At 38.7% G+C, this 22,950-nt stretch overlaps 1 protein-coding gene across 2 annotated transcripts in view; it reads left to right on the forward strand.

Moving 5' to 3' along the window:
- DPP10 (dipeptidyl peptidase like 10) overlaps positions 1–22,950 on the forward strand; it is a 555,091-nt gene that overhangs the window by 304,604 nt on the left and 227,537 nt on the right. For both annotated transcript variants that reach the window (XM_061349587.1, XM_061349585.1), the window contains exons 2-3: positions 6,345–6,459; positions 17,736–17,831. In XM_061349587.1, coding sequence (XP_061205571.1) covers positions 6,345–6,459; positions 17,736–17,831 — 211 coding nt within the window. The remainder of the gene's footprint in view (positions 1–6,344; positions 6,460–17,735; positions 17,832–22,950) is intronic.

Consider the following 22,950-nt stretch of genomic DNA (forward strand, 5'->3'; position numbering starts at 1 on the left):
GTTTGGCGAATGCAAATGGTAGAGTTTAATGAAGTAGATGCTGGAGGAGTCATTAAGTGGTATTGTCTTGATTACATCTCAGCTACAGAGTGAGACTCATTCCTACTGCAAAGCAGATTACTTTTGCTTTTCCTACTCAAATGCGCTTTGCCCCTTATATTCTTGCCAAAATAAGGGAAGGATGTGAGTCTTCACAGAGCTTTCCTGTAGGTTTTGTCCTGGTGACAGTACAGGAACAATTTAAAAAAACCAAAACAAAACAACCCCAAAACTAGCCAAAAGAAAAAAGACGATTCATTCAAGGCTTCAGAACTCCTACAGACCATGTCTCCTCTAGCTAAGATCCTTCACCTGCCCTTAATGCCTCAACACAAAAACAGGCAATCCACAGATGCTGCTGAGACTCAGTGCTGATGGGTTTCAGTTGCAGATACTCACAGTCTAGGTATAAACACCAATGTGCATCTGCATGCTTGTAACACTGAGCATGTCAGCCTGGTAAAGTTCACTCCGAATGGCAGAAATAATTGCAGAATCTCTGCTTTTGCTTTACCCAGCTTTACCCAGCAGAAAGAGTTCAAACCAGTGGAATTTGTGTTCTTAATTTTTTACAGATAAATGGATATTTTCTATATTTGGCTCATTGCAGCATTTATCATCTAGGTTGATTGCCGCATGGGCAGGTATTTCTATGAGAAAAATCAGTTTTAATTAAATGCCAGCTCTCGGGATTGGTTTGTCTTTAGAAGTTTGGCTTTAATTTCTTAGCTGGAAGGGAATGATACATTTTAGCTAACCTGCCTGTTTTAGCAAGAACCTGGTAGAGGCACTTTTAATCCTCAGGCTGTATCCAGCGCTCTTCAATGTGCTTGCTTGCACCAGTCAGTCTTCTGATGCTTCTGTTATTATTTCCATGGTAGAAATTGCATTGTCATTTACATAAATAGTTTTCCAAGATATAAGGAAAATGCTATTAAGATAATTCAGGTCCCTGACTTATGAATGCAGCACATCACAACAGTATTTTCTGACCTTTGGTTGTCTCTTTAGTTGTACACACTTGCTAAAATAAATATATCTTAAGGGCTTTTTATCCTCATTGATTAGCAATAAAACTGTGATAAAACACTGCAACTTGATAAGTTTTAGGAGGGAAGCTATGGGTTATCTTTTTTTTTTGTTTGTTTGTTTTTTTTTCCCGTTTATGCTGCTTACAGGAAAGATTGTAAGTTTATTCAGATAAAAATATGGAAATATTTGAGTTTGTTTTTTTTTTTAAGGTACTACATCTATTAATTTTAAGTGATTCTTTTTCCCAAATTGGTATCACCAATATGTTAAATATATATACTTACATATTACAATATATAAAAGCAATACAATACTTAAATATTACAATACTTAAAAGGAATATGGTACTTAAAACTATCACTCTTAACTTATAAGCAGTTGCATTTCAATGTCAAGGGATAAAAGATATTTGTGTATGAAATAAATTTAATGGGAATCAGTTTGATGTTGTTATTTCTACTGTAATAGGAACTTGGGTTATATCTTGTTACGTTCAGGTGTAACACAGCCATTATGGAGGTAATTTTATAGTTTTTTAAATTTTCAAAACAAAACATCCACGTTAGACTCTGTATTTCATTCAGAAATAGAGAAAATCTCCTCAGAACTCCTGGATGAGGTCACATGCTATAGATTATGAAATTTCAAACCCATGTCCTACTAGTGCTTTAGAAATTTTCATGCTTGTAGTGAATCAGTTCATCATCAGTCTGTAAATTGTGGTTGGAGGGGGAGTATATATTTAGAAATCAGCCTAGAAAAGGAGAGAGGAAAATGCTTCAGCATATTTGATTTATATTTGCTTGTGGTTTTGCTGGATGTAGTTTTTCAGCATCTCCCTTTAAAATTTCTTGCTTTGCAGTGGTGAGTGAAATTTAGCATAGATGGATGCGGAATGGTGGAAATGACTCATGTTCCACTTTGACAGCCTCAAACTGTAATTTTTTTATATCCAGTTTCTGCAGATTTTTGTTTTAGCCTTTCTTTTCATTGCTATTGCAAAATTTTGCTGTGATCACTTAAGTACCCTATTTGGAACCTCTGTAATGCCATATAATGCCTTATAATACCATATAAAACTAGTAAAGCCAGACTTGACAGGAAGTTATGCCTTTTTTTACATTTATTTAGTGGACTTTTCAAAAAAAGATTAAAATGCAGACAATCACAGAGCAGAAAGAGGCTAGAACCTCCTTTCAATTGCATACATTGTGTTCACTGATGGTAGTGATTAAAAGCTCGTGGTGAAATGTTGTCTTTAACATTTGGCAGGAGAAGCCAAAAGCATTAGGTTCTATAACGTTGCACCATTTTTTGTATATGCAGTATAATTCATTCTTCTCTTTGTAGCTGTTTTAGGTATTACTCAATCACAAATTCATTCAAAAACATGTATTACTTAAGGTTTGGTTTTGGCAGCAATGCAGATAAATGATTTGTGAAAAGGTACTTTAAATAGTGAGAAAAATTGTGATTGTGTTATGCTTTGAGCAGCCGTTTTCTGATTCATTAGAGCTAGACTGTAAAATCTAAAAGAACATTATGGATAGTATTAAATGTAAACCACAATATTCAAAAGTTTATATTTTTTCAAACCACATTAATAGAAGAACCTATTTTGAAGATTAGATCCTTAAATCTCTGTCTACATGTTCCTTGTTGTTATATGCCAGTTAGCAGTTAGATACAGGGAAACTATATGATGTCAAAAGTTTCTTATTGTACTGCTGTCTACGATGTTTCCCCTTGAATGCCCCCAAAAATGACAGCTTCTGTCTGGACAGTGATATATGGTCTAAAAACCTATTTAACTGCCTTTTGCTTATGATCATTTTGAAAAGCAGTGCAAGACTAAAAATGTTATTATGTATGAACAGCAGCTTACTCTATTTTAAAATTTGTAAATTATAGTCCAAGAGTTGCATTGATTAGCATCAAGAAAGTTGATTTAAGATGTCCTTGACAATACTGATTGTACTGTGAATTCACCTTATTATAGGAATTTTCTAATATTTCATCAAATCTTTTTCATTAGTGTGTATTAACTCCACAAATGTCTTAACAGAATGTTGTCACTCAGTATCAGAACATCATAATGACCTTTTAATAATTTCTAATCTAATAATTTTGAACAACCCATAAATTTTATCAAAATATTAAAACCAAATACTTTATTCTAAGTCAGAGATCAGTCCTTTTTATGTCAGTCTCCCAAGATTTTCAGTTAGCTGGAAGCCTGCTTCTTTCTCAGTATGAGTACCAGTGAGCTCTGTATGCTCAGTACTGGGCTCATCCCCTTGATATTCCTCTTGCAGAAATTTGCAGAAGTGTTTAAAATGGAATTTTATTTTTAGAAATTGAACAATATTCATGTCTGCAGAGAATAACCTTCTGAATAATAAGAACCTGCTAGTTTTTTAGAGGCTTCAGTATCTTCATCAAGTTATCCAGCTTTTGTCATTTTAAGTCAGTTCTTTGAAATTAGGTTTTCATGATTTTCTGAGAGTAGCTAAGTGTTTTCTCACTGCCACTTGCTTGTATGAGCTGCTAGGTCTTCTATTACAATTGAACTCAGTTAAGTGTCATATGAATAAGACTTACACTGTTATGTTTAGAATATGTTTATATTTTCTAATCTGTGCTTTTAACATTAAAATAATTCTTACTTAAGGGAAATTCATTTACATGGAGGATGTAAAAGTTTTGTATTTCTGTGAAAAGGCTGGGGATCCTTGCAATGTCGCTGTCCAGAAAGGATTGAACTACACAATCCTCACTTCCTAGGGAGCACCAAAGGGGCTTGTGAAGCTGTTATGCTGACCAACTGTCTTTAAGGCTAATCAGGAAGTTACTATGGTAATTAGTATTTAATGAGGTGGGAGTCAACCACACGGAACTGAAGGAAACGAGGGGAGCAGGCAAGTTTGTAAGGGGCTGGAAAACATGGGTGATGAGATGGGAAAGGAAGGTGGATGTAGGTAGTTTCTGCTTAGACCATGTTTTTCACCCTGCCTGTGGCAGACAGGAGCCCAGAAGTTTAGTAAAAATGATATGGGCATCAAAGACGTATTGTTGGTTATGGTAATCAGGCTTCTCCTGCATGGTGATGCCTAGAAAAGCTGCACAGGTTTCAGTCTGAAAGGGACTGTCTGCTAGTGCTGAGCTGCAGCTGTCCTTAGTAATTTCCTTCTGTGTGCTATAATTGAACATCATTCATTATCTGCTGTTCAATCAGTATCAACACCAGAGAGGAGATTTGTGTAATAATAGAAAAGTACAATTACTCTTACAGCCAGCAGAACTGAGAGCAGCCCAGGCTGACTGGTGCCCATTTACCACTAATGGCTGGCTTCAGCTGTGGGGACGGAAGGCTAACACTGATCAGGTGAGGGAGCTGATCCCGTGAAGACCAGCTGTAGTAAATAGAGTAGGTGCTTCTCCCATCTGGTAAGGCTAAAAACTTCTGAAATGAGCAAGCTTGGGCAGGCCAAGGCCAGGCAGGTGATGGGGCCCAGGGGGCAGAAGCCGCGTTGGGGAAGTGCGGGTCTCCTTGCTGGGAGCTGTGATGGGCTGACTTCTCTTGTGGGATTGCTTAGTGACTCTGTAGGGGAATTCATCTTACGTTTCCTGGAAAAAGAGTACTGGGAAGAGAAACTGTCTTTCATATGTAGAAATGAACAGGTGAGGGGTCAAAAAAAAAAAAAAAGGTTAAAAATTGAAGGCACTGTTAGATATGCTGGTTTGGGTAATGTATGGTATTGATGTGGTGTACACCAGCCAATTAGACACAAGAACATTGTCATTTTCTGTTGCTAAGACATCTCCATTTTGTACTCATTTGTAATTCAGAAAACTAAAATGAAGTAATGTATATGTGAAGAAATATTAATATGCTTTTGGAAACTTATAAAACATAGCGGGAGGTACCTCCCTGCACGTGCTGAGGTGGCAGATCTGCCATGCCCTTCTGCCTTTTTGTCCAGCAGAAAGAGGAAAGATAAAAAAATATGCTTGCTGTGTACATGCAAGATGAACAAACCCAGGATCTCAGATCAAATAGGAAGGACTCCAAGTAATCTCTCCTGTGGCATTTGCTCATTCAGCGGAGGAACTGCCTTGCAGGGCTCTGCCTCCTGCATGTTGTAGCCTCAGGTCCTGGGGAGGGGAAGAAAAGTTTTTAGGTGGTATTGTCTTCAAGTGCAAGTTTTTTGCCTCACCTGCTATTTAGTAGGAGCTTAGTGGGAGCTTGTGTAGATTTTGAAGCCCTTGTGTAATATAACTCAACTTTGTAAGCAGGCTGAAGAAGAATCTTCTGAGAAGTCCCTTCCAGATTTCTTTTCCCAGAGAGTCTTACCACAGCAGTTTAATTTTGAGATAGTAAAGGCATGGGTAACTCTGGCAGAGAAATGTTTATGCTTGCCAGCTATAGAGAGAAAAAGAAATTTTTTTTTTTTTTTTTTTTTTGTGAAAGTAAGGATTGTCATACTATTTCTGTTGTTTCTGTTATTAGATATTAATGTGTTCTTTGGTCTCGAGCTGTCCCATGAACACAGGTGATGTATTGCTACTACTGAACAAATCTGAATGGCATCTGGCTGTAGTCAATAAGATTTAAACATGTAACCACAGAGCATGTAACTAGTAGTTACAGAAGCATTCATTTAACATTTGTTATAAACCACTGTTTGTTGGGTTTTTTTTCATAAATAATAGGGGAGCAGTTTACAGTTGAACTACAGTATAGACAAGAACTGTGTAGCATCAGATGGAATATTTGGAGCTTCAGGCAGTTATGTAAATGTATTCTGTTACAAATAATTTTAACAGTGTGCATTAAAAAGGAAGTGTATTTAAACCTTTATGGTCCATACCATGTTAGGTGGAATTACAGTAAATGACTACATTTCATTCCTGTAATTGTCTTATAAACTGCTAGTTGGTATTGCCCTGAAATCTGTGTTTGGCACATTTTAACACGAGTTGTATTTTGGACAGCTTGTATAAGTTCTTTTGATTATCTCTCATGGGTATATGTACATATATGTGTTAAAAAAAAAAAAAAAAAGAGAGATATTCCTATTAAAAAAAACCCTTAAGAGTCCAACACCTTTGGATGACTCTGTGTACTGTTGAGAGGGGAGGGATCACAATTACCTCCCATGCAGTGATTATGAGTATGCACAGAGTAATTTTTCTATTGCTAATAGTTCTAGAAATATATGATTATGAAACATGGTCTTTTTCATTTTTTTTTTTTTCTTCCATTTCTGTAGGAACTTGGAAGTAACAGCCCTCCACAGAGGAACTGGAAGGGAATTGCTATTGCGCTCCTGGTGATTCTAGTTGTTTGTTCACTCATCACTATGTCTGTCATTCTTTTAACCCCAGGTAACCTGATTCTTTATTTATCTTACTGAAGGTATATGATTCATAATGCAGTCATTTAAATTACATATCAACGTTAAAGTATCTCTTGCTCTTAAGCGTTTTTAACTTCTGGCTACTATAAATTTGGTGCCTGTAGGGACTTGAGTTACAGGAGGCCTTGTGGAGCAGAAGCATTTGGCTTTGGTAGTAGGTCCTTAGGATTGTGCCAGTCTTGAGATGGTTACAAGCAATCCTTATTAAACTCAGCAGATATGACCTGACTTTAAGATTTTGTCACTTGGTGCAATTTCAAATTCACAGATGATCTAAGAGAAAGCTATATGTCATGGAAAACTAATGCCGAGAATGCAACTTCTCACTGAATCAGAAGTATGCATCTTTCATATGTACTTGCACAAGCTTCTTCCCTTTTCCTTCTCTCAAAAAACAAAGAGAAATTACTTAATGGTTCAGTCACAGAAAAAAGCAGGATGAAAGGCAAGTAGTAGGTAAAAAAAGCAGTTGAACATATAAAATAGTCAAGATTTTGTTGTTGTTGTTGCAGTTTGATCCAGGTTATTTTTCTAAAGGTTTTCTTTTTACTGCTGGGGCAGCAACCATTCAACTGTGTCTGGAAACCTAAGAGAAGGCAAAACTACACAAGTTTAAAAGAAAAATATATTTGATTATTTTTTTTCTCAGATTTAAAGTTATTATCTAAAATACTTGATTGGATGCCTAGGTAGTAAATATTGCTGTGCAGATGTTCTGCCATGCAAGTGCCCAGTTTGTGTAACTGAAAAGGTTAATGAAGTGGTTTTTAGTTAAGTAATGGTTCCAAACAATTCGGCCACTGGATGAAATTCATCAAGGGAAGCTGCACGGGTCTGTGCATGAGCAAGTGTAAGACTGCTGCTGCTTGAAAGGAAGGTGGTGAGACTGAACAAGCATCAGAAAGCTTTGCTTGTTAGAGGGAACGAGACAGCTGGAGAGAGTATGTAGGAATACTATGGAATATTCTGTATCCTGTTTTGTATAAGTATCTATTACATATGCATGGTGCCGTCCAAGGGATGATAAAGAAATGACTGTGCTTATTTCTACTTAGAACATTTTGAGAACAATAAAAACAAAATTGCACTGCTGTGTAGTCTCATTGTATCGGAGTTTCTTCAAGAAATCATAAAAAAACAGATGTTGAGGGCAAATGATGGCCTTGTGGTGCTGGTACATTTCAAGACAGAAAACTGTTTTTCTTTTCAGGGAGAGGTAACTTTTTTTTTAAGGCTTGTAAAATCTCAAAAGTGTTATGCTGGAATCCACAATAGTAAACATCAGTTCTGCCTCTAATTTCTATATACAATTATTAAAGATGTAGAAACATAAATCAAAGTCTTTGAAGGCACTTGTGGAAAAAAGAATAAACAGCCTAGGGAATTTTTATTTTTTTTTATTCTATGTTAAAAAAGCTCAGAGAATCACAACATCTCAAAATCCAGAGAGTGTGCTTGAAAATTGGGTGTAAGCTGGGACCTACATTTCAGTTCCAAGTCATGTGAGTGAAAACTAGTTCTGTCAGCTCAGATGTTCTGAGATGTCCCATAGAGACTCTAAAGCTTGATATAAATAAAAACCTTTTTCCTAAAATGGTCTAGGTTTGTAAAACTGGGGTTTCTTGCAGGTCAGAAATGCTTTCCAAAAAAAGCTGTGGAGCTGTCTTGATCCTAATCAGTACTGTTCCCCTTTACATGATTAATTAGTTGTTTGGGGTTTTTTTTTGTTTGTTTGTTTGGTTTTTTTTTAATTTTTAAAAATATTCTGTTACTCTGCCAGTTTGCTGGCAGGTACTAAGCACTCTAGCTGAAGTTATATGGTCTTCAATATATGTAAGTTCACTTTGGGATGTCTAGCATTCGAGGGGTGGGAAAACATTCTCACAGGTCTGGCTATTGCGAGGTGTTTAGTTCTAAGGTGCTCCCAATCTGTTGTTATAAATACTTGGTTTTGAAAACTCTTCTCATAAAATATAATATTTGTGAATTAGGATGTTCAGTGCGATAATGAGAATTGTCCTATACTACCTTGGGATGGTTCAGAGGGCATTGCTTATTATTTCTGATACTGTTTTGAGCATCAGAGACTACTTTCCCAGTTTAGTTCTGCCTGTACTGATGGGTCCTTTTTAGATTTCATGTAAATTCTCCTAAAGACTGTACATTATGCTGTTTCTTTTTATGGAGATGATAAGAATTTCAGATGGTGGTTGTTCGGAAGTCTAATTGTTTTGTTGAAAGTTTTGCAGAGGCAAAAGTGTATTAACTGATATGCAAAATCCAATGGAAATTCTCTTTTTTGCCTGCAATTATTTATACATTGTCCACAACATAAGAAACTCTAAGGTCCCTGTGCACTTTAACAATTGTCATTTGACCTTACTCAGACTTTGAGCAATAGCTTTCATGCCTTTTATGACGAAGGGATCAAGGCTTCCATATAAAATAACAAGCTTTTAAAGGAAAATTTTCTAAGTTACGTGCAGAAGGCATCAAAGAGGCTTTGGGTTCTACTAAAGATAAAGTGATATTAAAAGTAAACAGAAATTCTTGATTTTCATTTTTAGTGGTTTTCATTACATGAAATACAGCATGAATATACAACACTAAGCAGGAACTGTTTTAAATTAAGAGACGTATTTTCACCCACTAATATTTTAGCTTCTGTTAAAATATGGAATATCTGTGTGGCAATTCTGTTTGTGGGTTTAGTAAATTGTACCAATGATATTAGTAATATTTTGGTCCCTTTATATTGCTTTTTATCTCTGAATACTCAGAAACTTTATAAATGTATTAGTGTTATGAACAAAGAGATGGAAAAATGAAAGACTAAACCATTCAGCAATGGAAGGGATTAGTGGCAGAGTCTCAATGGACTCCCAGTCCTGTAATCTCTTACTGCGGCTCATCAGCTCTCTATGAACCTCTGTGGACTAAGTAGTAAATTAAAAAAAAAACAAACATTGCATCCATTGAGTACAAATTACTGCACTGCTCTGTAGCAAGGAGTAGAAGGCTTGCAGCAAAGTATCCTTGCTAGTTTTGTGCAATGATAAACTGCATGAAGATACCAAATAACGAGGTCACTCTTGTTAATGAAATAGACTAGAGCATGGAAAAACTTTGGAGCTTCAGGAGCCTGTCTGTTCTTTGGGAAAATTTAATTATGCATCTAGTGATTTTTGGATAATAATAGATGATTACTGGAGAAGTATTAAAGAAAGAACAAAAGAAGAAGATATTGTGGAATAAATTCATAAAGTTTCTTTAAATTTCTGAGATGCCATCATTTGGGTTATATGTCAGTATAACATGGGTATCTTTCTTGTTCTGCTTTTATTCTATTTCATGTTTTTGAAATTTCATCACATAACAGCACATAGTGAAATATTCATAGGTAGATTTTCTGGGATCAGTTCTTCACTCCTGCCTTAAAATCACCATAGTTTTGTGCTTTGCATCATGACAGTGCATTTCACATTGTAGGAATTACCTGAAGACCTATCTGAGTGACACTGCTGATCTGTATTTCAAAATTGAGAAATGCTCAATTGGAAGTACTAGCAGCTGAAACCCTTTGTATGAAAAATCACCTAAGAACAGCCTAGAGTTGTACAGACATTGCCACCCCTGTACAGGTATTTTGCCACAACACTTGAGGCTGTTTTTCATTTTGGAATTACAGCAGTTCTACTTCCATATTAACTTGCAGTTTCTGAAAGTGAGGCAGACTCCAGTGCTTTATGTTATTAAACTCTTTTACTGGGATGTTGATATTAACATTTAAACCATGCATGCTGATATACAGTAATTACCATTGAGCAAAATGGCATGTAACTATAATCATAGGCTCAGAGCAAATTTAGAGTTTGCTATCTTGATGAGAGAAAAAAAAAAAAAAGGACAGTTCTGCAGAAAAAAAAAGTGCTTCAAGGAATATTTATGTCATCCAAACTGACAGAAACAGCTTTTTTGATTTTTTTTTGAGAAAAAGCAGGCTCGAGGAAGTGGGTCCATTTGGATCATATCCAGTAGACAAATCTTCTGTTTAGAACAGTGTTGGGACCAACCCCTCCACAACATCTCTCATGCTATTCTTACAGCCATAGAGAGCAAACTAAAAACTATTTTTCTGAAGTGGAGACTCATTACCAGAAGATTCAAGGTTCTGTTGAATGCTGCATAGGCTCCCTATACCTACTATAAACTGGCAAAAAGGATTTGATATCTGACTACTTTATGGCAAGTTGGTTTTCTATTTTCATGCAAATATAATACAAACTGTACTAATAGTTCATATACTAATTCATTATTACTGATAGAGCTGTTACCTTGCATACAGTTTACTGCTGTTTTGTTTTGTTTTTTTTCCCATTTAATTTAATTTCCCCATTGTTAAATGCCATGTCAGATGGCATTTGACATCAAGCCTTTATTCTAATTTCTACTGTTAAGCCTTTTTGTTCCACAGAAAAGCCAATAAGGAGTTTGAGTTTGTAATATACTACACTACATCATTATTAGTTTTATTTACTAAGGTAGAAGGTAAATTTTATGAGGTGTAAAGACTATGTTTAACCTGAAAAAATAATATCCTATAAACTCATGAAAAGTAATGAGGCTATTAATTTCTAGTTTTGCAGTCTTATAGTTTCATAAGCCCAAACAGGTCTGTCATTTTGCATAAATACACACCAGTTGTTGAGCTGTTGTTAGTTTCATGCATAGTTAAAAAGTAACAATTTAGGTTTTAGTATTTGATTTTGTTTGTATCTTCTGTTGTCTGTGTTCACTTTCTATACATAATATATGTAATTTCAGACCAATGTCTATAAATCTGTGGAAAATATTGTGAGGACAGGAGAAATATGATTCTTCAACAAAACATTCAGTAAATTTAAAATGGAAATGAAAACAGGGATAGCAGATGATTTGGTAATTTGGCAATAAAGAGCATTATTTAAAATAAAACAAGTTCTTCACAGAATCATAGAATGTTTTAGGTTGGAAGGGACCTTAAAGATCATATAGCTTCACCCCCCCTGCCACAGGCAGGGATACCTTCCACTAGATTAGGTTGTTCAAAGTCTGATCCAGCCTTCCCTTGAAAACTTCCAGGGACTGAGCAGTTACAGCTTCCCAGGGCAACCTGTTCAGTGCCTCACCACCCTTAAAGGGAGCAATTTCTTTCAAATGTCTAATCTAAATCTGTTCTCTTACAGTTTAAGGCCATGCCCCCTTGCCCTGTAGCTACAGGCCCTTGTAAAAAATTTCTCTCCAGCTTTCTTGTAGGCCCCTTTAGGTACTGGAAGGCTGCCCTGGAGCCTTCTCTTCTGCAGGCTGAATGAGTCCAGCTCTCAGCCTGTCTTCATATAACAGGTGTTCCAGCCCTCTGATTGTCTTTGTAGCTCTTCTCTGGACTTGCTTTTTCAGGTCCATGTCTTTATGCTTAGGGCCCCAGATTTGAATATAGTACTACAGGCGAGATCTCACAAGGCCAGAGCAGAGGGGCAGGATCACCACCCTTGACCTGCTGGTCATGCTCCTTTTGATGCAGCCCAGGATGTGATTGGCTTTCTGGCCTGCAAGCACACACTGCTGGGTCATTTTGAGCTTCTCATCAACCAACACACCCATGTTTTTCCCCCTCAGGGCTTGTCTCACTCCATTCTCTGCCCAGCCTGTATTTGTGCTTCTGATCCTGCCAACCCAGATGCAAGACCTTGCACTTGGCCTTGTTGATCTTCAGAAGGTTTGCATTGGCCCACCTCTCCAGCCTGTCAAGGTCCCTCTGGATGGTATTCCTTCCCTCCAGCAGGTTGACTGCCCCACACAGCTTGGTGTCATCAGCAAACCTGCTGAAGGTGCGCTCAGCCGCACTGTTCACGTTGCTGACAAAGATGTTAAACAGTGCCAGTCCCAGTACTGAGTCTGAGGAACACCGGTTGTCACTGATGTCCACTTGGACATTCAGCTGTTGACCACAACTTTTCACATGCAGCCAATTCCTTATATACCAAATGGTCCACCTGTCAAATCTATGCCTCTCTACAGACAAGGATGTCATGAGGGACAATTTCAAATGAGAATGGTTTGGATTGGAAAGGACCTTAACATCATCTACTTCCAAGACCCTGCCATGGGCAGGGACACCTCAGAGTGGACCATGTCACCCAAGACTCTGTCCAACCCAACTTTGAAGGCTGACAGGTATGGAGCATTTACCACTTCTCTGGGCAACCCATTCCAGTGCCTCACCACTCTCACTGTAAAGAACTTCTTTCATCTAACAACTGCACCTGCTTCAGTTTAAGCCCATTATCCCTTGTCCTATCCCTACAGTCCCCTATGAAGAGCCCCTCTCCAGCATCATTTTAGGCTCCCTTCAGATATTGGAAGGCTGCTATGAGGTCTCCGTGCTTCTCTTCTCCAGGTTGAATGGCCCTAATTTTCTCAGCCTGTCTTCATATGGGAGATGCTCAAGCCTCCTATCATCCCTGTGGCCCTCCTCTGGACTTGTTCCAACAGTTCCATGTCTTTTTTATGTTGAGGACACCAAACTGCACACAATACTCCAAGTGGGGTCTCGCAAGAGCAGACAGGCAGGATCACCTCCATCAATCTGCTGGTCACATTCCTTTTGATGCAACCCCAGAACGATCATTGCTTTCTGGGCTGTGAGTGCACACTGCCAGCTCATGTTAAGTTTCTCATCATCCAACACCCTCAAGTCCTTCTCTGCAGGGGTGCTTTGACTATCTTCTCTGCCCATCTTGTAGCTGTGCCTAGGATTACCCCAACTAAGGTGCAGGACCTTTTGCTTTGCTCTGTTGAATTTCATGAGGTTGGCATTGGCCAATCTCAAGTGTGTCAAGGTCCCTCTGGATGGCATTCCTTCCCCCCAGCATATCAACTGAAACACACAGCTTGGTATCATTGGCAAACTTGCTGATGGTGACTCAATCCCACTGTCCATGTTGCCGAGAAAGATGTCGAACAGGATCAGTCCCAACATCGATCCCTGAGGGACACCACTCATTACCAGTTTCCGTTTGGACATTGAGCTGTTGAACACAGCTCTTCACGTGCAGCCATTTGGCCAATTCTTTATCCACTGAGTGATCCATTCATCAAGTTTTGTGTCGCTCTAGTTTAGAGACAAGGATGTCATGCGGGATAGTGTAAAATGCTTTGCACAAGTCCAAGCAGATGACGTCAACTGCTTTGCCCCTGTGTGTCAGTTCCGTAGCCCTGTTAGAGAAGGTCACTAAATTGGTCAGGCAGGATTTCCTCTAAGTGAAGCCATGTTGGCTGTCATCAGCCACCTAGTTTTTATGTGCCTTAGCATGCCTTCCAGGATTATATTCTCCATGATCCCTTCCTGAAAATGGGGTTACTTTTCCCTTTTTCCAGTTGTCAAATGCTTTGCACAAGTCCAGGTAGATGATGACAGTCATCCCTTAACCACCAGGCACCAAGGTGAGACAGACTGGCCTGTAGTTCCCTGGGTCTTGTTTTTTTTTTGTGTTTTTTTTTTTTCTTTGTAAAAATGGGGTTATATTTCCCCTTTTTCAGTCAGCAGGAACTTCACTGGACTGCCACTACTTCACAAATATGATGGATAATAGCTTGGCAACTTCATTAGCCAGTTCCCTCGGGGGTCATGGGCGCATCTTCTCAGGTCCCATGGTTTTGCGTTACTTCAAGTTCCATAAATGGCCTTGAACCTGGTCTTCTCTTACAACAGTTCTTCATTTTCCCAGTGGCTGCCTTTCCCTGCCAGAACTTGGGCAGCATGGCTGGAGCAGTTGCTGGTGAAGACTGAGGCAAAAAAGTTGTTGAGTAACTCAGCCTTTTCCTTATGACAGTAACCAGGTCTCCTGCTTCCTTCCAGAGAGGTCCTGTATTTTTCCTTAGTCTACCTTTCATGGCCAACATAACTAGAGAAGTTTTAGTTGTTGCCCTTGACATCCCTGAACAGATTTAATTTTATCAGGGCGATAGCTTTCCTAACCTGATCCCAGCTGCTCAGACAATTTCTCTGTGTTCCTCCCAGGTGACCTCTCCCTGCTGCCACCCTCCGTAGGCTTCTTTTTGTACTGGAGTGTCTCCAGGAGCTCCTTGTGAATTAGATAAAAGGCAGAGAGCAGAGCTGGTATACCTTACTAGTTTGACAGCCTTACTGTACACAGTTGATGTATTTAGTGATTTCTATTAAAACAGTTAACAATAAAAAAAAAAAACAACAAAACCTGTGAAAACTAAACTGGTTTTGATAAGACAATTTTTTGGCAACATAACTGTTTGTGTGAGCCTGATTGATAGTTGGTAAACTGCCAGAATATAAGGGGTCACAATAAACAGAGATAGGCTCAGTATAACTTAGAAGCAAAATCTTTTTGGGATCACAAACAGCATCAGGAGCAGGGTGTGTTGAATCAAAATAGGTGATGGCAAGCAGCTTGTTGAGGGTCGGTAGTCAGCAAGGTTATGGAGAAAGGGGAAAATGAGTGTATGAAGAGCCCAGTATTTGATGCTGTTAGGTTAGATGTAATGTTCTGAAGACAGAGAATATGTTTGTGGAGCTGAGTAGAGCATATGTAACAACATGTGCTTACTTTGAAGATAAAATCTCGGTGTGTGGCAGGAGCAAGAGCTAATAAGGTCTCATGATGTGTAAACAGGGATTAAGTATAAATCAAGAGAGATAATGTTACTCCCCTGTAAATCTCTAGTAAGGCTGCACTTGGCATGCTGTGTCCTGTGCTGGACTTGGAGACCAAAGAAAACCAACCCAAACAGGTTATTTTGATCCCTGAAAGGTAGGAAGAAGGTAAGATTATTTAAGGATTAGAACGTTTGTCCTGTGTGAGAAGATTTGAACAACTTTGCATGCTTAACCTCATAAGACGTCTAGTGAAGGAAGAGTTGATTACAGTCAGTAAATGCTTACTGGGGCCCTGCTGAGACCTGGAAGGCAGGTGGATGCAAAAAGCAGCAGCTCTGTGGAGTGAGCAGCTGTGAGGCCCTTGTGTCTATTGTAAATTTACGATGTGTATTAAGAAGGAGTTTCTTTTCAGTACAGCAAGGATGCACCTTATTAATAGTAGCTGAAGACTTGGGGGTGCTGGTTGATGAGAAAGTGAACATGAGCTGGCTTCAGTGTGTGCTTGCAGCCCAGAAAGGCAACCGTATCCTGGGCTTCATCAAAAGGAGCATGACCAGCAGGTCAAAGGAGGTGATCCTTCCCCTTTACTCTGCTCTTGTGAGACCTCACCTGGAGTATTGTGTGCAGTTCTGGTGTCCTCAACATAAAAAGGACATGGAACTGTTGGAACAAGTCCAGAGGAGGGCCACAAGGATGATCAGCAGACTGGAGCACCTCCCATATGAAGATAGGCTGAGAAAATTGGGGTTGTTCAGCCTGGAGAAGAGAAGGCTGCGTGGAGACCTCATAACAGCCTTCCAGTATCTGAAGGGGGCCTATAGGGATGCTGCGGGGGGACTCTTCATTAGGGACTGTAGTGACAGGACAAGGGGTAATGGGTTAAAACTTAAACAAGGAAGTTTAGATTGGATATAAGGAGGAAATTCTTTCCTGTTAGGGTGGTGAAGCACTGGAATGGGTTGCCCGGGGAGGTTGTGAATGCTCCATTTCTGATGGTGTTCAAGACCAGGTTGGATGAGGCCTTGGGTGATATTGTTTAGTGTGACATGTCCCTGCCCATGGCAGGGGGGTTGGAACTTGATGATCTGAAGGTCCTTTCGAGCCCTAACTATTCTATGATTCTAAGAGCTGAAGTGTCTGCACCAGGCAGTGCTGACATATAAAAGTAAAAAAAAAATCATCATTGTTTATTCCGGTAAGCTTTCAGCTGAGCCTGAAACTGAGAAATTTGGCTGAATAAAGACTGATAGCAAAACTATGATGGACTTTATTTGCTGTGAAGGGGTCACATTTTCATCTGAAATGTATTACAGGATACTACATTTACAAAGCACATTTCTTTGTTAAAAATATGCTCATAACTTATTGGGTTGACATAAAGATAACAAGATTATTTCTTAACTGCTGTGATTGTAGATAGTCTTTTTCTATAGGTCATCAGAAGCACTGTTTAATGTCAGCAATCTGTAAGGACAAACTCTGACTAACAAAAAGATCCTCTGGTAGAGAAGGAGAGTACCTAGCACATTGGAAGGGAAAGCTCATAGAGCAGAAAAATACTGCAGTAATCTATGGCAAACCTGCCCAGTAACAATAAAATTATTAAAAGATCTGACTGGGTATCTGTCTGGCTCATTGTGTTAGGATGTGCATAGGTGCATATTTTTTGCTAGCGCACGGTCAACATGTAATGCAGCTTTTGTCAGCTGCTGTTCTAAATAGCCTAAAACAGTTAGGTGCAGTGCATAGCTACCATCAGTGAATATTCATTGGAAAGCTGTTTTGACAGCAGAACTTTTGCTTTAAAAGTATTTCTGTTTTCACATGTTAGTGTGACTGTTCACTATTGAATCTCAGTTACTTATGATTTCTTTAACCTACAGAACATGGAGAATTTAGCAGAGCTTCTTTTTCCTTTCCTGAACCATGGAGATTATTTTAGGAGCTGACAACTTATTATTTTGTTTAGAAAATCAATGTTGGCTAGTGTTCAGAAGCGCAATATTCCTGGGTTCTATCATTTTGGGGAAAAACACAAGGCCGTTAGCCAATATTATATTGTGCTTGTCACTAGAGGGTAAGCGCAGATTAATAAATGTGCACATAAATATATATATATTAACATTTTTATTTATAGAGTAGAGTGAAATTGGTTCCAAATTTACTTACAGGAGTACCTTACTAAGTTTCTGTTTGTGTAAGGTGATCAATTCACCTACATTCTTTGGCTGTCAGGAAATTTTTGTACTGGTTTGTAATCAAACTTCTCTTGTGGTGTAAGGCTGTGGGAGGAAGGACCTTTGCCGCTTAGAGTCCTGGTATAATAAATAGCCAAGCACTACATTCTTCAGTTGTCCCAGCCTGAGGTATCAATGCTTTGTTCTCTGAAGCTCTGATGAAGAAAAATGAAATATTTTCTTGAAGTGAAAAATAAAACAAGAAACTAGGAAGGTGTTGGTTATTGATTTTATCAGACATTGTGTTCTGTTTCTATAATTCCAGTGTTTTCCAAATTACACTGAATATATTGGTTTTAATAACTATCTAAAATTATGTTGTTATGTTTATTTTAGATGAACTTGCAAATTCATCAGAAACCCGATTGTCCTTGGAAGATCTCTTCAGAAAAGAGTTCCTAGTTCATAATCCAGAAGCCAAATGGATTAATGGTAGGTGTATAAACTTTCATGTAACTTGAAATTAGGTAATAGTTTTGAGTGCTGAATATCCTGCCTCTGAGAAGGAATCAGTTAAAATTTCAAACTCTCTTGAAATTGGCCAGTGTCCCAGTTTTCCTTGTAGTTCTAAATCATATCTACTTCATTAATTTTTGAAGTGGCTTTCCAATTTTAAAGCTCCATCTAGCAGAAACTCACTAAAGTTTTCTGTTTATGCTACTGATTCACTTTGAAGCAGAGCTGAATTGTTTTTAAGAACTAGATCTTGTTTATGGATTCACAAAAAGATCTATTCATAAAATAAAATTGTTCTACTAGTATCAGAACTTTGTGGTTCTTCTCATCTGGTGTGGATTCTTAAATATTTATGTGTAGTTGTACAGCTGTATTTTAATAATAATAAATAGTATGCAGATTCCCAAAGAATTTGTGTAACAGTTGTAATGTAAAAAATAAAACAAATTCGAACTACTAGTTTCAACTCATTGAGCTTTTCTCTTGTTCACATGGGTTGTTCACATTCTTTTTTGCAAGAAATGCAGAAGTAACACAACAGCAGCTGTTTTCTGTCCTTGTAGTTGGATCTTTGTATTACTCCAGGTGTTAATAAAAGGAATGACAATAGGCTTTGCGCAAAATAGAGTATTATTAAGGGGTGCTCTATATCAGGTAGGAGTTTGGAAGTTTGGTGACTGCATATGTAAATCCTGAATAACTTTGCCCTGGAAGTAAAAATTTAATTATATTAATCAACTATGGTCTTAAGTGATAACTATAAGGTGGTTTTCGTTTGTAGGAAAATATATGATTCATTCAATTATTGCTTTATGAAATAAATTTCAAAGAATGAAATGGTTCTAACAAGAGTAAGTGCATTAAAAAAAAAAAGGCTAAAAGGGAGAAAAGTAAATAAAACATGGAGTTTACAGAATTTTTAACTCTATTCTACAGCTTGTGATAAGATAAAAGCTTCCTTTAAGAATTTTCCAAGTGTGGTAAAAAGAAATGTAGAATTTGGTGCTTAACTCCTGCATGGATACAGGTTTCTTTTGTGTTCTTTAAAATCCATGTTAGGAAGCTCATATTGGGGAAGATAATCTTACCAGTATCATGCAAAAAAACAGAGGTCATAAGCAGTCGAGTCTAAAAGCTGTGAGATTGTGCAGTTATGACCTTTTCCATTTATTGAAAATAATATTAGAAATGCTGTTTAATAAAGAAAGGCACTGTGTTACGTTGGCAGTACAGTTGTACTAATACCCAGTGTTTCTGCACAACTGGTTTTCTCAGCCAATATGAGAACTCCTAAGCTTCCAGTGAGGTGTTTTCCTGTGTTTATTTGTGAAAGAAGCAATAAAGTCCAGGGGTGCAAAAAGAAAAGGAAAGAATGGGCATTTTCTGATTAGAATATGTGTGTGGAAACTGAGAAAAAAGTGGTGATAATGGAGGAGTTTACTAAACATTTAGTATGTTTGATAAACATAGAAAGTTATGTATAATTATTTTGGTGGTGGGTTTTTTTGTTGTTGTTGTTTTTGTTTTTCTTTCTGCATTTATTTTGAAAATTCCCAGTATGGTCAATGAAATCAGTATCTTCGATAATAAACGAAATGAGGAGGAGTCTTGCAAAGCAACATTTCTGCTTCCTGCTTCTAGTTTTATTTTTAAGATTTAGGATTAAGATTATATTTTATTTCCTGTCATGGTAACATTGCAGTGGTGGCATTATATGCATGGAGAATGAAATATGTAATTTAGGATTCAGCATTAAATACTGTGGAGCTGCAGGGAAGCACGTGGCACTTTCTTTGGATATTGGCAGAGTGAGTGGAATCTATACAGGAAGATTTTAGCCAAAAATAAGTAGCTACTCACTACTACTTTTTGCTCCTCTTGGGATAGTATAATTTGTATCCATCTTAAAGTTTTATCGTCTTGACTTACTGGTAAGGGAAGGCACTAGAGATTGAAAAAGTGATTCATGCTGTAAGCAGTTCCTGCGGGGTCTAGAGAATACTTTGTAGAAAAAATCACTGATTTAAGGATTTCAAGTGCTAGATGAATCACTGTGCTCTTAGGTAAGTTGTCGTATTTAACCTCTGCCATTTAATTAAACTTTCTATGCTGATGTTTGAATTTCTTAGACATTTCTCAAACGCAATGTTATTTCCTCCTTGTTTGCAAGTTCCTCCACCACGAAAATTGTCCCCACGTAGTTATTTCTAGTCTATTCTTTAATAAGAAAAGCATGTCTTTACAGTCCATTTCCTTTTCTGCTTGAAACTGAGTCCACAATATTATGTGCTTGCCACCAATGTTAATAACTATGTAAATGCTTGAAGCTGCAGGGGAAATGTTGTCCTTTATCTGAGATAATCAGCTGTTGACAAAGAAAATAAAAGAAAAATTTTGAGCTAGTTTTAAAAGTGACAAAATATATTCACAATTAATGTAATTGGAGGAAGGAAGTATCTACACAGGTATCTTTCAGATTTCTTTTGCCCTTTCTTTTTCTTTTTTGTTTTTGTTTTTTGTTTAATGGAGATTTTTTGGCTTTGTTTTTTTTTGTTTTATTTCAAAGACAGGTTTGTGGGTTTGTTTTGGGGTTTTTTTTAAACATTGCTTGGATTTTTTGCTTTTTTTTGGTAAAATTTGCAAACTAAACAAAGAAAATACAGATGATGGCTAGTATTTTTCTTGCAAATAATAACTTTGTAGCTTACTAAACTTTTTCAATTATAAATCTGAGCACTTCAACTGTATTTAAAAGTTCATGGTGGAGAGTATACACAACCATCAATTATTTTAATCCATGTCAGTCTGAAAGTGTTTGGTTTCAGGATGCCTTCCAGTTGCTTGGCATAGTTTCGAAGATGTTAAATGAGAGAACATCTTCCCTTAGCATTATTGATCTTCAGGTTTTCTAACAGGAGGTGGGAATTTAAAATGCTGCTAGTGAACAATAAAAGTACTTAAGTCTGACAGCACATTACTACTGCTAAGGGCTTTGCATTATGTGGCAAAATGGATTGGTTTACTTAAGTACAAAACCGCAATGTAGTTGAACATATCCAGAGTAATTAAGTTTAACAGAGTTAAAGTTCCCCTATGCTTTCCCTTGCCTAAAAAACCCCAACTTTTTAAGAGACTTAATGTATCTTATATTGTTCCTGTCTTGGATTCTGGCTGTTTTTCAACAAGGACCAGTCTCTGCTTCAGGTCTAACATAGCATCTCATGTCATGATCTTTGCTTTAGGACCATGTTGCATGCATGTTAGTACAGAGAGTGCATTTAATGGAAGATGACAACAAATGTATCGTTTTATTAGTTGTTCATAAACAACGACAATATGAGCAGTCTGAAGCTGTATCTTTGAAACACACTGAAGCTTTTTTTTCAGGGTATTTTCCTAATTTCTATTAAATTACTTAGAAATATGTATGCTGGCCTGTGAGAAATACTGAGGGCTCAGAAGTTTTGCAGTCTAATCTCTGGATCTTTGGTAGTGTGCTTGTGTCTCTTACTACCAGGGACTCTGGCTGTTAATGAAATTCAGAGTCTTTGCCTATATTCCTTTGGTGAATATGGCTGTTACTGTTTGGATAATCTTTGCTAACCTTTACTGTATGTGATAGAGTGCATTGACTCCTTGTTTGTATTCTGTTAGATGGTATATAATCAACACAATTATGAAAATTTTCATAGATTTGAATGAAAAGATGTTGGAGAATGACCTGAAGTCTGAAATGATGGCCTGCATCAGGGTGTGCCCTTGAATCCTGTCTTGTGGTAAAGCTTAGCAAATCACCTGAGTAGGTTTGTATGTGCTTCATGGAACCAGGAAAGATGCAGGCATCTGCTGAGGGTTGTAAAGTGCTTTCCTGAGATTGTGAGAAAATTAAATATTTCTCTCGAGCACCTGTTTGTTACTGTAGTTAGTTACTGTCCTGGGTTCAGCAGTGGCAGTCATTTTTCTCTTTCTTGGTAGCTGGTGCAGGGCTGTGTTTTGACTTTCAGCTGAGAACAGAACTGAAAAACAATGATGTTTTGGCTTGGCCAAGGACTTTGTGAGCCTCATGCTCTGCCAGGGAGGAGGGGGAGCCGGGAGGAAGCAGAGACAGGACACCTGACCCAAACTGACCAAAGAGGTATTCCATACCACAGCACGTCATGCCCAGGATGTAACTGGGGGGTGACCCGGAAGGGGCTAGAAGGGACTGCAGGGTTGGAGGAGGTATCGGTTGGTGCTTGGTCGGGCTGGGGGGAGCGAGTTATCGGTCGCCTGGTGATGGGGTGTTGTATTCTCTTCCCTCGTTATTTCCTTTATCATTACTATTATTGGTGGTAGCAGCAGTGATTTGTGTTATACCTTAGTGACTAAACTGTTCTTATCTCAACCCGTGGCAGTTGCATTCTTTCTGATTCTCCTCTCCGTCCCTCCAGGAGTAGGGGGAGGGCAAGAAAGGGGGGGGGGAGTGGGTAACAAGTTGTCTGATTGGGTTAAAACCACGACAGTTCTTTTTGGCGCCCAACGTGGGGCACAAGGGGTTGAGATAACGACAGATCTGACCGGATTGATAGTCACTTGTCACAATGCTGATTTACTGGTTCTCAGAGTTGTTCCTCTTCATCGCACAGCTTCAGAATGTTGTAACTTACTTAGAGCCGGTATTTGCTGTGTTAGTGTTTATCAAGTGTGGGGCTTGGGCTAAGGTTCCTGTCTCACTGTACTTTATGGCAATGACTTGTAATACGGGCGGGCTCCAGCAGCAGGGCGGGACGGACGTGGCCGTGGACTGGTCCCTGGCCTGGTCCCTGGCCGTCCGGCTGCTCCTCACCGTCCTGGCCCTCGCCCTCGCCTCCGTCTGCGTGAGGCGCTGGGAAGCCGAGGGGGCGCGGCCCGGGGAGCCGACGGCTGCTGAAGCGGCCCGGGAGAGCGGCCCCGGGCACCAAGCGGGAGCGGGGCCGGAGGCCGCAAGGGGACGGCTGCCGGTGGAGGAGGTCGGGACGGTCGAGGAGCGGAAGGAGGCGGCTGCCGAGCAGCGGGAGAAGGCGGCGGAGGAGCCGAGCCCCACGACGGAGCCGAGCCCCGCGACGGCCGAGAGCAT

Source organism: Neopsephotus bourkii, unplaced genomic scaffold, assembly GCF_033783945.1.
Source record: "Neopsephotus bourkii isolate Nb327-2 ecotype Australia unplaced genomic scaffold, CSIRO-AGI_Nbou_v1 NB_450, whole genome shotgun sequence".
NCBI classification, from domain to species: Eukaryota; Metazoa; Chordata; class Aves; order Psittaciformes; family Psittacidae; genus Neopsephotus; species Neopsephotus bourkii.